This window comes from Chiloscyllium punctatum, chromosome 10 (genome assembly GCF_047496795.1).
Source record: "Chiloscyllium punctatum isolate Juve2018m chromosome 10, sChiPun1.3, whole genome shotgun sequence".
NCBI classification, from domain to species: domain Eukaryota; kingdom Metazoa; phylum Chordata; class Chondrichthyes; order Orectolobiformes; family Hemiscylliidae; genus Chiloscyllium; species Chiloscyllium punctatum.
Window position 1 is genome coordinate 35,563,086 of NC_092748.1, and position 14,638 is coordinate 35,577,723.

The 14,638-nt window shown below is 41.2% G+C and overlaps 1 protein-coding gene across 8 annotated transcripts in view; it reads right to left on the reverse strand.

The window, feature by feature from the left end:
- The window catches only part of LOC140482036 (SPATS2-like protein), a 150,467-nt gene that overhangs the window by 56,293 nt on the left and 79,536 nt on the right, over positions 1–14,638 (reverse strand). For all 8 annotated transcript variants that reach the window (XM_072578906.1, XM_072578900.1, XM_072578901.1 and 5 more), the window contains one exon: positions 8,605–8,740. In XM_072578906.1, coding sequence (XP_072435007.1) covers positions 8,605–8,740 — 136 coding nt within the window. The remainder of the gene's footprint in view (positions 1–8,604; positions 8,741–14,638) is intronic.

Below are 14,638 nucleotides of genomic sequence, written 5' to 3' on the forward strand. Positions count from 1 at the left end.
TCTGGTGTCATGGCCTCCACTGCAGACTGAGTAATGCAAGGGATGCCAGTGAATTCTGGGATATCTCAGCAGTGGTAAGTCATTCCAAGAATGATATGTCATTAAGGTGAAGTGAAAACCGGATGTGAGAGATGCCATTGGGGGTGGGTTACTAAAATATTAAGGTGTGTTTGGTAAGAGAACTTGCTAGGTCTCCAAGAAATGCAACACAATTACGAATTAGCCAATAAAATCTAAGAATCAGCCCAGATCCTTTGAGGAGCTGGTCCTCAAATCAGAGATTTTATTTCTGTCATGCTGTTGCTCCAGTTCATCCTGTCACAGGTTCTCTTTCTACTGTTGTTTCAGGCTTTGGAAGAGTAGAAATCAAGTGTGATTGGAGGAGCAACAAGCAACTGCAGGATATATGGGTCAACTAGACCAACAATGCCTCCCCCGTGCTGACATTCATCCTCAGCTCCCCTTCCCCAGGTTAACTCGGGCTCTGCTCATGCAGCAACGTGGGGACAACACTCCAACTTCACCTCCAGCCAACACTGAGTTTCTGTTCTTTCCAAGCCAACACTTGGACTCTGCTGGTGCTTACTCAGGCCCAGGCCTAATGGGGAAATCCCCCACTACTCCACCCTCCTGAAACACTCACAAAGGTTACCCAGTAACCAGTCAGAGCTTCTCCGGCTCATCCAGTCAAAAATTCCCTCTTGCTTGCCCTTGCTGCTTCTCCAGTCACTGTTCGTGTCCCTGGGAAAGCAACATGAGCAGGAGAGAGCGAACCTATGATTGGATGAGCTGGAGTTGCAACATGAGAGAGACAGAATCTCTGGTTGACACAGCATCCCCTCACAGGTTCTGTCTGACCCAGGTATGAGGGTGTGCTTTTCCTGATTGGTCCAGAACAAGTTGTTAGCAGGCTGAAGGATAAGTTTAGATTTAGAAGTAGGGGGTTTAGGAGTAGCATCACACAAAAAAAAGTTGATATTAAGTCATTTAAAGATTTCAAAACTGAGATTGATATGTTGTTGTTCAGTAGGGGTCTTAAAGAATATGGAACCAAAGTTAGTAAAGGGAATTGAAGTACAACTCAGTCATAATCTAATTGAATGATGGGCCAGGCTGGATGGGTTTTTTTTTCCTGTTCCTGCTTCTGGTCAAATAATTTTGTACCCATTTCTAAAGTTTGACAATGAGTTCAGTTTTTGCAGATAGTTTCTGATATTCAGTAGATTCAGCATTTCCCTCAACATCAGTCACTAAAGACAGCCGAGATCAATGAATTGAATTGCAAGTCAATACACCACTCATTCTGTGAATCTAATAAAATAACTTGGCAGTGTTGAAAAATGACCAGCGCAAAAATGTGTGAAGTATTCTATACTGTGGTATCCTGCTTATGCTGACCTTGATTGCAGATATTTCAAAGGCAGGCAATTGAGTGTTTCAGATTCTGAACTTGTTGGCTAGTGTTGGTTTCTGAAAGTCACCGAGTGCACGTACAAGAGACAATACAAATCTATTGCAAGTGACTGACCTGAATTTGTTCAAAGAACAAACATTGCTCTGCTTGTGGGATTGAGTGTGAATCACATTTCCGCAAGAAGCTTTCATAGTATAAGAAGTCCCTATATAGCTGCTTGACTGAAAGCAACACTGTTAAAATGGAGCAACTTATGCTAGAATTAGCTAGAAAACAGCTTTTGTAGAAATATTAAAACTTTAAGAAGTGGACAGATGAAATATTATCAAATAGGTGAAGAATAATAATGAGTGAGAATACAATTTTAAAATCAGTTCCCAGTCTGATTCTGGAATGTAAGGGGTGTTCGAGAACCTCAGAGAGGCATTCCTCATATTTCCTCAATTTGTTGCCACCTACAGTCTGACCCCAGAATGGTGACAGGCCAGGTTTTAAGAGATTTATTTGGGGCTGGCTCAACTTGACCTTCTGGGCACGTTGCAACTTTAGCCTTTTTGAGTATTTTGAGACTGTGGCTACAACAACCTGTATTTAAATATATTCACACTTTACTGATACTAATAGTGTTTTCAGCAGATATGCATACATTTTTCTTCTTAGCATCACAGTGCAAATTTAGGATATCCAAAAGTGCTTCATAGGTAATATTGGTGACTATATTTCAAAAATAATTTTTGATATGAACACAGACAGTCAATTTGCATTCTGCAAGGGCTCACAGAGGACCAAGGAGATAAACAGCCAGATTTATTCAGATGGCTGAGGAATAAATGTTGACTGGTATACTTGATAAAAACTCCTTATCCTCTTCAACTATCAGCGTGGAACCTTTTAAATGTACCTGAATGGTTTGATCCCCATATGAAAGATGGTTCCTCCAATAAAGGAGACTCCATTCATCGACCAGTCCTTAATACATTTTGGGCCCTGGATTGAAATTTAAATCCACAACTATTAGACTTGCAGCTGGAGCCCGACCACTAAGTTGAAAACTCACAATGACAACATAGGTCTTGTCAAGTGACAAACTATTCACTGTAACCACAGTCTATAAACCAGTAATTGTAATTGATTTGATTTATTTATTGTCACATGCATTTTGTTAAAAAATACAGTGAAAAGTGTTGTACAGTGTTGCCACTCTCCAGTGCCACCTTAAAGTACAGAAAAAATAAACCAATAGATTGAACATAAAGGCAGAAATAAAAAAAAATGAAAAAGTGATCAACGTTACAGTCCTTCTTGTTAAGTGTTTCACCACGAGCCATGGGCCCGGTGACTGGGCACAAGTCCCTTTACAGCGCTGCTGCCGCTGGTACAGAAGTTGCCACTTCTAAGCCCAAAGTGACAGCATTGTAGGTGTATGTACCTACATAATATAAACTGTAGAATTCAGGAAGATGGCTCAGTATTCCCATCCGAAGGGCAACTGGGCATGGGTAACAAATGCTGGCCCAGTCATCGATGCTCACAATCTGTGAATGAATTTCAAAAACCAATACTACTCCAGCGTTAAGAGGTCAGTTCAGGCACTGTCTCCTGAGATTTATGTGCAAACACATTGAATAGCAGAAGCCACGCAGATCTATTAAATGGACTGTACTGTGACCAAACTGCATGAAAGAAGCTCTGAAACCCTATACTGAGCTCCATGGATTTTGGAATATTAAGTGTTTTTCCACGTGATATAACTGTGAAATGCATCCAGTTTTCTGCTTTTCTAAATCATGCCCTTTTTTTTGCTCGGGGGTAGGAGTTTAAAAATAGTGCAGTCTTCTTACAACTATGCAGGGTGCTGGTGAGCCCTCACCTGGAGTGTTGAATAAAGCTTAGATTCCTGTATTTAAGAAAAGGTTTACTGGCATTGAAGGCAATTCAAAAAGAGATTCACTCGGCTATTTCCTGGGATGAAGAGGTTGACTTGTTAAGACTGTCTAAGTGAGTTTGACTTTATTCATTAGAGTTTAAAAGCATGGTGGGCACTCTTGTTGAAACATTCAAGATACCGAGGGGGCTTGATAGGGTAGTTGTTGACAAAGTGTTTCCCTGAGTGGAGGAATATTGAACCAAGGGACAGAGTTCCAGAATAAGGGAATATTCATTTAAAACTGAGACACGGAGGAATTTCTTCTCACAGAATGTCTGGAATTCTGTGCCCCAGAGAGATGTGAATGCTAGATGACTGAAAGTATTTAAAGAAGAGGTGGGTGGATTTTTAAAGTACTGGAGATTTGAGGGTCCGATGAGCTGGCACACAAGTGGAGTTAGGGCTGGGGCAAATCAATCATACTCTTGTCAAATAGCAGGGCAGGCTTGAGGGGACAAATGGCCCACTTCTGCGCCATATTTCTTTCGTCCTGCTGAAAAGAGATGTTGCAAAATATTCTACTAAACCAAAAATCCAAAATGGCTGTAGTAGCATTGGAGCTGCTAATCGCCAGCAGATCAACCACTTTGACCTGTCACCCTATGCTTGGCTCTGGGGTAACTATGTGCTATTTGGTAGAATTCAGCATTCCTGATCTTTTCTTGCTCAGGACATTGTACAGTCGCATATTTATAGATTCCAAAAAGCATTAGTCTAGGATTTGTTTTTGGTAATTTACTGTATATAAAATCTCCCATGGTCTTTTTACTGCATTCACCAAATTAAATATAATTAAATGTAAACCTTCTGTAAAAATGAAGCAATATATGTTGATTTTCCAGGAATTATTTCTGTAAACTAAGGAAACAACAGTTTGTAAATAGAGTCTTGAACAGCTTCATTAAATTGGAATGCAAGCTGCTGACTATTGTCTAGGTGAACAATTCATAGATTATCCAACTGTTTGCACTCTGTGTCTCAATGCCTAAAAGCTATTTAAGGCATCAGCTAACCTTATTACGTCCCTTTACAGAGGGTTTTCTTGTGTGCATCATAAAAAGTGTACTGTTTCCTGTCCTCTTCAATTGGCATCTTTGGATATTGAGTGATTATAATGTCCAATAAACTTGGTCAGTGATGGATGGAATTACATAGTGTGTAAAAGAGTGCAGGATCTATAAGAGCCAAATCTCAGACCTAGCACTCTGTTCCCCATTTCTAGGCTGACTCTAGGATACTGTTGTCAGGAACCCCCACACCACCACCCCAGCCCCCAGTCAACTAGCCAGACCCTGCTTTCTCCCTAGCCTACCCTGATCAGTACTCCCCTCACTGCTCCAGCCTCCAGAATCTCTCCCACATGGTGTTCCCTAAAGGACATTAGTAAACCAGATGGAATTTTCCAACAATCGACAACAATTCATGGAACAAAATCAAATTGCCAGAGAAACTCAACAGATCTGGCAACATTGAAGATTACAGGGTGGCTAATATACCATTAGTGAAGAAAGGCTGCAGGGAAATGCCTGGGAACTACAGACCAGTGAGCCTAACATCAGTGGTGGGTCCGTTGCTTGAGGGGATTCTGAGAGACAGGATCTACAGGCATTTGGGATAGTCAGCATGGCTTTGCACTTGGGAAATCATGTCTCATGAATTTGATTGAGTTTTTAGGAAGGTGTGACCAAGAAAGTAGATAAGGGCAGTGGTAGAAATTGTCCACGTGGACTTTAGTACCTTTGAAAAGGTACTGCATGGTGGATTGTTGAGTATGGTTATATCTCACAGGATCCAGCAAGAGCTGGCCAACTGGATACAAAATTGACTGGAAGGTAGAAGACAGAAAGTAGTGGTAGATGATTGTTTTTCAAGCTGGAGACCTGTGATCAGCAGTGTGCCACAGGGATTGGTGCTGGGTTCACAGTCATTCATCATTTCAAAATGATTTGTTTGAGAATTTAGGAATTTGGTTGAGAATTTAGGAATTTAGTAAGTTTGTGCATAACACCAAGATTGGTGGTATAAAGGACAGTGAGAAAGTTTATCGGGGGAAATACAGCAAGATCTTGATCAACGCTGAGGAATGGCAGATGGAATTTAATTTAGATAAATGCAAGGTGTTCATTTTGGCAAGGCAAACCAGAGCAAGACTTACACTGTCAATGGTAGGACCCTGGGGAGTGTTATAAAACAAAGAGATCCAGGGCTCCTTGAAAATACAGTAGCAGGTAGACCGAGTGGAGAAGAAGGCTTTCAGCATGCTTGCTTTCATCAGTCAGAGCACTAAGTATAGGAGATGGGATGTCCTGTTACAGCTGTACAAGATGTTGCTGAAGCCACATTTGGAGTACTACATGCAGTTCTGGTCACCTTATTACAGAAAGGATTTGATTAAACCAGAAAGAGTGCAGAAAATATTTACTAGGATGCTACCTGGACTGGAAGGTTTGAGTTAGAAGGAGAATAGGCTGGGACTTGTTTCCCTGGAGCATAGGTGACCTTATGCAGATCTTTAAAATCATGTGAGGCATAGATTAGGGAGATAGCTGACAGCTTTTCCCATGGTGGGGGAGTTTAAAACCAAAGAGCATAGGTTTAAGTTGGTGGGCGGGGGCGAGGGGGAAGTTGTGGGGCATACAAAATGATCCTGAGGGGCAACTTTTTCACACAGAGGGTGTCAAGTGTCTGGAAACACCTCTCAGAGGTAACGAGTACAATTTCATCATTTAAGAAACATTTAGCCAGGTACATGGATGGGATAGGTATGGAGGGATATGGACCATACAGAGGCAGATGGGACCAATTTAAATTGTGAAAACTGGGTGGGGCACATGGACAAGTTGGGCCGAAGGGCCTATTTCCATGCTGTAGACCTCTATGACTCTAAGACTCTCTCCATGGAAAGAAAGCAGATTTAACATTTCAAATCGAGTGACTCTTCATCAGAACTGTTAGTAACCAGGTAAAGCTGGTATTTATGATTAAGCTGAAGTTGAGGAGGGGCAGAGGTGAGCAATTAGAAAGAGACAGAGCCCAGAGAGTGAGAGATGTGAAGGGGGTAGGTAAACAAGACGATATGTTAATGAGCCAGAATGAAGTGGAACTTGGGAGGCAGTACAGCTTTAAGACTGCGTGAAATGATGCTGATGGAGAGAGAGGTCAAGAATGTGTATATGGCAGCACAAAACACTGAGTGTGGAACTCAGGATGTGGCAAGAACAGCTGTCCATGGAGTATTGTACTTTGCGAAGATGCCTGTGATCCTGGGTGAATGCAAAACATAAAGGAGAAATTTCAGTCTGAATCCATGAGGGGTGAGTCTGAGCCAGAGTCAGTTCACTGAGGAATGAGACGGGGCTGAGGAAATGAGTTCTGGCAATGGCGAAAACTCAGATTCATGGTCATCATTAGATCCTCAATTCCAGATTTCACCATCTGCTGTGATAAGATTTGAACCTGAGTCCCCAGAACGTTACATAAGTATCTGGATTAACAGTATAGCGATAATACCACTGAGCTGTCAGCTCACCTGAGATTGTAAGTACTGGAGTGCAGCTTGAGAACCCAGGGGAGTGGAGACCTAGGAATGGGAGCAGTTGTTGAGGCAGGCCAAGCAAGTGGACAACTCTTGAGAGGAAATCCATTGCCAGATCAGTTAAGGTAGAGATGTATACTGCCTTGTGAAGTTTAGTAACATTTAAGGACCTGCTGTGTCATTAATCATAGAATCATAGAATGGTCTAAATATGCACAACAGGGATTCCGCCCATCGAGTCTACATTGAATTTCCAAACAACATCTCACTCAGAGCCAGCACCCCCCTACCCCAAATCACTATAGCCTCACAATAACCATGGCCAATCAATCTTGCCTGCATATCCTGGACATCAATGGGGCAACTTAACATGGCCAATCCATCTAACCCACACATCTTTGGACTGTGGAAGGAAACCAGAACATCCAATGAAAACCCACACATTCATGGGGAGAACATGCAAACTCCACACAACAACCAGCCATTAATGTCTTGTAGCAGAAATCTGTGGGATCTGTCTTGGGTGCATGTGTTATTTGATGTGCATTGTGGGGGGTTCATTCATAGACTATTATCTACTCGCCATGTTAATTCCATGTACTTACAATATAGTTGTACATACATTGTAGATTGTGTTACTGTTCTGACATTGTACAATTAGGTTATCGCTGTTTGTTCAAAACCGTGGAATTTTTATGCTTTATTCTCTTAGTCTGATGTTGTCTGCTTTTTAAAAAGAGAGTTACTCATCTCTGGTCAAATTGTAACAAAAGATTTGTGGTCTGGTCTTGGCTCATAAAACAGCACTAAGCAAATATTCCTCAGGTCCAATCTGGGTCAATAACTTAGATTATTGATTAATTCAATGTCACACATTGTACAGATCATTCTGCTTTTAACATATGTTTCGTTAACACAAATTCTCTGTAACGAGATTGACAAATTGGGGACCCTGTTTCTAAAGCATGAACATTTAAAACGTGTGTTGGCTGTAACGCAATTACATCGCCAACACTTTAAGCTGTTTCTAAAGCACAATTTTTCTAGAACACGGGGGTGCACAAGAACACAACCATCACGTTATAGAACAGCTACCTGTAGTAAGATAATATTTATTACATCCTGAGGTGCAAATAACAACCCAACTAATGTTCTGTTAATTGCTTGGTTTTCTTCCTTACCCTCCTCTCATGAGCATGTAACTTCTGGCATGGATGCCACTCTACAGTTGCCAGTGATTCTCAAATAGCCTTGGCAGTGAATGTCAATGGGTTATTCAGCACGAGAGAAGACCAAACACCAGCTTGTCCTATCCTAATGTGAGCACATACTGCAGCTCATTGAAAAATCAACAGTAGCCATCCATATCAAAATGCCTCCTTTTAAATCAACAGGAACAGCAAAGCTGTTGTACTTCTGTTACGTTCAGTTAGGGTACTGCATACTCTCAACAATTTAACTGGATCAATTTGCTGAGCCATTGCGGGATTTCAGTGCAAGCTCAAAGAATACAATAACATGATTAAGTACTGCAACCCCTAAATCAATGGTCTAATGTGACTAAGATATATATTTAACGTTCACCAAATGCTAAATTTCTGGCTACAATATTGCAGTAATGGCAGAATATTGTAGCATTTAATTAAGCAAATTTTTGACAAAAGTTCTTTTTAAAAATTATATTGAAATGTTTTTCCTTTTCCATTTATTAACTTTAGACACTCTTACCAGGCCTGCAACTCCGCAAACGTTGCCTTGACTTTCTTCACAGAAGCATCCATTTCCTCTTTGATCAGAAGCTGGTATCTGGCCAATGAGACAGTGCATCGCTGCAAGTCTTTCACTGATTTTTCAATGCTTGTACCTAGTTTGAGAGACACAGAACTCTGTCATCATTAGATACGTTAATAATATCTGCCCTTTTCTGTAGGCTAAGTATTCATTGTATTCGTAATCAGCCAATATGTCTGTCAGATGACAGTGAGCATTACTCTCCACACTATCATTAACTATCATTCGAAGCTGACACAGGCTGTCCTTTAACGTACAGGGAAAGTACATAGATGCAAATGAATTTTTTTTTAAAAACTGAACAATTTTCAACAACTGTCTTTCTAACTACCATTAACAAGAGATTTGTATTACAAGTTTGGCCTGGTTTCAGAGGTGAGGGAATAGTTTTCTCAGACCATTTATCAACCAACTTTCTCAAATGTCCAAGTTATGGCCTCCCTGAAATCAAATGTACTGATGACCTTCCGATAAAGTGAAGAAATGTTTTGCAAGTTGAGTATTTCTATAGATAGACTACTTTTTATAAAAAATAAGTAAATCAGTTTGCCTTGGTCTTATTGACCAAAGTTTGTCCCATTTTGTTAATAGGATGAAATTTGGTTAAAAAGGACGTCAGAGTCTGTCCTGTATAGGGGCTGAGTAAAAATGCAACAAGAATTCAACAGACCAAAGATCATCTGACAGAAAACATTCTCCCCATCTCTATATTATAAGGAGACTTATTCTTCAACTCTGTCCCTTAGTTCTAGATTCCCCTAACAAAAGGAAAAACCCTTTCACATTCAGACTGTCAAGTGCCATCTGGATTCAATATGTTTCAATGAGTTCACCTCTCATTTTTCTAAACTCCAATGGGAAAGGCCCAACTCACTCAACTCGATCTCAGAAGATAACCTCCTCATCTCAGGGATCAGTTAAGTGATCCTTCTCTGAATTGTTCTTCACATAGCTACATTCTTTCATTAGCAAGGAGACTAAAACTGAACACTGTACTTCAGAAGTAATCTCACTAACAGCCTATACAATTGTAACACAAATTCTGCAAATTTACATTCAACTCTCAGTGCAATAAAAAAAATTCGATTTCTCCTCCTAATTGCTTACTACATCTGTAGTTTTATTTATGTGTGATTGAAGTACTAGAACACCCAGATCCCTTTATCCCAGAGAGTTCTGCAGTCTCATTCCATTCAAATAATGTTTTTTTTTCTATACTTCTAAACAAAATTCTTATAACTGTAATGGGAGGAACATTTTGAAAAAAAAACTTCACTACCAGTCACAGATATTCTCCTGTCTTAAGGCACATTACTAAGTCTAAAAAGGTCTGTTCTAGTTATCATTAGAAAGGATTGCTTTAAGAAGTTAATCTTAACATATTCTATGAACTCATCTTCCATGCTCTCTTTTCCAACTTGGTTCATCCAATGCAGACTAAAATCATCCATGGTATTGCTGTATCATTTTTATAATCCTCCACTATTTAAAGTTAAAGAGATGCACAGCTTGCAAACAGACCCTTCGGTCCAAACCCCCCCCTCCCCCCCCCTCCCCCCCTCCCCCCCCCCCCCCCCCTCGCCGACCAGATATCCCAACCAAATCTAATCCTATTTGCCAGCACTTGGCCCATATCCCTTTAAATTCTTTCTATTCATATGCCCATCCAGATATCCTATAGCATGGACACGAGAATTGAATGCCATATTCTAAAATTGGCTTAACCTATGTCCTGTAGCAGCAACATGAACTCCCAACTTCTATACTCAATACTCTGACCAATAAAGGAAAGCATACCAAACACCTTCTTCACCATCCTATCAACCTGTGACCCCACTTTCAAGGAGCTATGAACCTGCACTCCAAGTTTCTTTGTTCAGCAACACTCCCAGGACCTTACCATTAAGTGTATAAGTCCTGTCCTGATTTGCCTTTCCAAATTGCAGCACCTCACATTTGCCTAAATTAAACTCCATCTGCCACTCCTTAGCCCATTGGCCCATTTGATCAGGATCCTGTTGTACAGAGGTAACCTTCTTCGCTGTCCACTACACCTCCAATTTTGATGTCAACTGCAAACATTCTTCCTGTATAGTTTGTCCTACAGCGCAGCCTCTGTTAGCAGGCATGTAAACTACTCCCACAAGTGATTTCCTACCTTTACTACCCGAATGGTTCTGCATATGTTTTTCTGAACAAAGGGCACCTCTCACAACAATACCAATGTTATCCTTAAAAGACAGAGCTACCTCAGCAGCTTTCCTTAGCTTCAACAGGTCTTCAAAATTTAAAAACAAACCCAGTCTTCACTGAATCTCTGATTAGTTTAAATTAATTCATTGTTTCACTCCCTCATCTTTGTGATATCCAAGGGCTTTCCTTTACCAGCATCATTCTACTATCTACTGGGAGCAGGTTCACAAAAGTAGACGGTTGTCTTATGCAAGATACCTTAAATACACGACTCCACTGTATAGGTCTCTTAGTGCTCCAAACCCAATGTAGGAGTTAAATCCTAAGAACAGCACCATTGCCCATTGAATATGCTCTACAAACAGACATTGCTACCAGAGACTTTTTAAAGCAAAACATTTCTGCAATTATGAACAGTGCTGTTCAAAAAGACAAGAATGGGAATTATTTAACAGACCCCTACATGTACTCATTGAATGATTACCATACAGAAGACAGCCATGGGGTCCACTGAATCCATGTTGGCTCTCTGCAAAAATGTTCAAAAATTTCCACCCTCTCACCTTTGCCCATGTTCCTTCAAATGTTTCTCTCCGAATTATGACTCTATTCTCTTTTGAAGGCCTTAAATGAATATTCCTTTATTATATTTTTAGGCAGTGCATTCCAGATCATAGCAATCACTGCTTAAAAAAACCCACTTTTATTCATGCAGCTGTTAATTCTTTTGCCAATCAATAGTAGCACCGTCCCTGAAATCCCTATCAACATCCTTCATGTTTAACATTCAACACACACTGAACATATTATACAGTAGTTACAGGAGAATGTCAGAGGCTAGGAATTCTGGGTGAGAAATCATTTTCCTGACTCCTCAAAGTCTGCTAATTACAATAGACAAGTATAGTGGAGTATTCGCCACTGCTTGAATATTTCAACACTGCTCAAGAAGCTTGACACTATCCAGGACAAAGCAGCCCGGTTATTGGCATCTTATCTAATACCTTCAACATTCACATAGGACGGCACGGAGGCTTAGGGTGGCAAGGTGGCTCAGTGGTTAGCATGGCTGCCTCACAGTGGCAGGCATCCGGGTTCGATTCCAGCCTTGGGCGACTGTCTGTGTGGCATTTGCACATTCACCCCGTGTCTGTGTGGGTTTCCTTTGGATGCTCCGGTTCCCTCCAACAGATTAGGTATATTGGCCATAATGTTCAGAGATGCCTAGGTTAGGTACATTAGTCAGGGGTAAGTATAGGGGATTGGGTCTGGATATGTTAGTCTTCAGAGGGTCAGTGTTGACCTGTTGGGCAGAAGGGCCTGTTTCCACCCTGTCGGGATTCTATTCACTGGTGCTCAGTGGCAATGGTTATATACTATCTATACGACACACTGATAATAACTAACTGAGCTCCTTCAACAACACCTTCCAAACCCACTACTTCTACCACCTAGACAGACAGAACAGCTGAGATGTGAGAATGCCTTCAAGTTCCCCTCCAGGCCACACACCATCCGGACTTGGGAACCATATCACCATTCCTTTAGTGTCCCTGTGTCAAAAACCTGAGATTCATTTCCTAATAGCACTGTGGGTTGACATACATCACTTGAATGTAACATTTTCAGAAGGCAGCTCACCACTACCTTCTCAAGGGCTATTAGGGATTGGCAACACATGAGGCCCAGATGGTGTAACCCACATCCCATGAACAAATAATTGAAACATCACCCTAAAAATAGTGCCTTTTAAGTTTTGAACCTTTCACAAATGGGGTATTTTTTCTCTATCTTTTTTTAATTCAGCCTCCTTCTGATGTTGAATTCCTCCAATCAATCTCTCCCAACCTCCTGTTGGCTTAGCAGAACAGCCCAACTTTTCCTGTCTGCAACTGATCTTAACTTTGAAACCATTCACATGAATCTTTTCTGCACCCTCTCTATTTGTTTCCTTCCCAAAGTCTGCTCAGATGAGATGCATTGGTCTGGATTTTCTTCAGAGCAGTGAAGCTGCACTTTCACCACTGACCAAGCTGGGTATTGCATTGAATAAGATATGTTCCATTGCAGGCAGCGATCACTGAACCAACATAACACCAGAGAGCGTAGCAGAGAGGATAATAACATAGATTGTTCAGATCTTGCAATGTGCAACCTTTCCTCCCTACTCAAAACTATTTGTACACTAAAATGTGAAATAGTACTTGTGTGTAAATTGCTTCAATACAATATGACTCTCATAGAATCCCTATAATGTGGAAGCAGGCCATTTGGCCCATCAAGTCCACATTGCCCCTGTTAAGACTATTCCATCCAGACCCACCTCTCCGATCTTATAACCCTGTATTTCCCACCTAGCTTGCACATCCCTGGACACTATGGGCAATTTCACATGGCCAATCCACCTAACTTGCATGCCTTTGGACCATGGGACGAAACTACAGCACCCAGAGGAAACCCACAACTAAATCAACATAAAATCTAAACTTCTAACAATTTGGGTTGCACACTTACTTTTACTGTACCCACAACCTAACTATATATAACAGATCTGGCAAAGTAATTTGTGTGGAGAAAATGTTTTCCCTTAATACCAATATGTTTTTTTTAAAAAGTCATTTGACAGAAGTAAAAAAAAAGAAATGTATTTTCTTGCTTCTTTTAAGAATTGTAATTCAACAATTTGGTTTCTTCCTCTTTCTGTCTTGCTCTTTCCTTCAATTTTTATGCTACTGTCTCAACATCGCTGTGTATCATTTTTATAAGTGACCTGGAGGAGGGGCTTGAAGACTGGGTGAGCAAGTTTGCGGATGATACGAAAGTCGGTGGAGTTGTGGACAGCGAAGAAGGATGTGGCAGGTTACAGCGGGATATAGATAAGTTGCAGAGCTGGGCAGAAAGGTGGCAAATGGAGTTCAATGTAGCTAAGTGTGAAGTCATTCACTTTGGTAGGAGTAACAAGAAGATGGATTACTGGGCTAATGGTAGGCTACTTGGTAGTGTGGATGAGCAGAGGGATCTTGGTGTCCATGTACACAGATCTCTGAAAGTTGCCACCCAGGTAAATAGTGCTGTGAAGAAGGCGTATGGCGTACTGGGCTTTATTGGTAGAGGAATTGAGTTCCGGAGTCCTGAGGTCATGTTGCAGTTGTATAAGACTCTGGTGCAGCCGCATCTGGAGTATTGTGTGCAGTTTTGGTCACCATACTATAGGAAGGATGTGGAGGCACTGGAACAGGTGCAGAGGAGGTTTACCAGGATGTTGCCTGGCATGGTAGGAAGATCGTATGAGGAAAGGCTGAGGCACTTGGGGCTGTTCTCATTGGAGAAAAGAAGGTTTAGGGGAGATTTGATAGAGGTGTACAAGATGATTAGGGGTTTAGATAGGATTGACAGTGAGAACCTTTTTCCGCATATGGAGTCAGCTGTTACTAGGGGACACAGCTTTAAATTAAGGGGAGGTTGGTATAGGACAGATGTTAGGGGTAGATTCTTTACTCAGCGGGTTGTGAGTTCATGGAATGCCCTGCCAGTATCAGTGGTGGACTCTCCCTCTTTATGGTCATTCAAGCGGGCATTGGATAAGCATATGGAGGTTATTGGGCTAGTGTAGGTTAGGTAGGCTTCGGTCGGCGCAACATCGAGGGCCGAAGGGCCTGTACTGCGCTGTATTTTTCTATGATCTATGTTCTATGAAACTTTAACTATGACTACCAACTCTAATTAATGGTTGGGACTGAGAACAGGCAGTGTTTTGTCTCAATCAAAGACCCAGAGC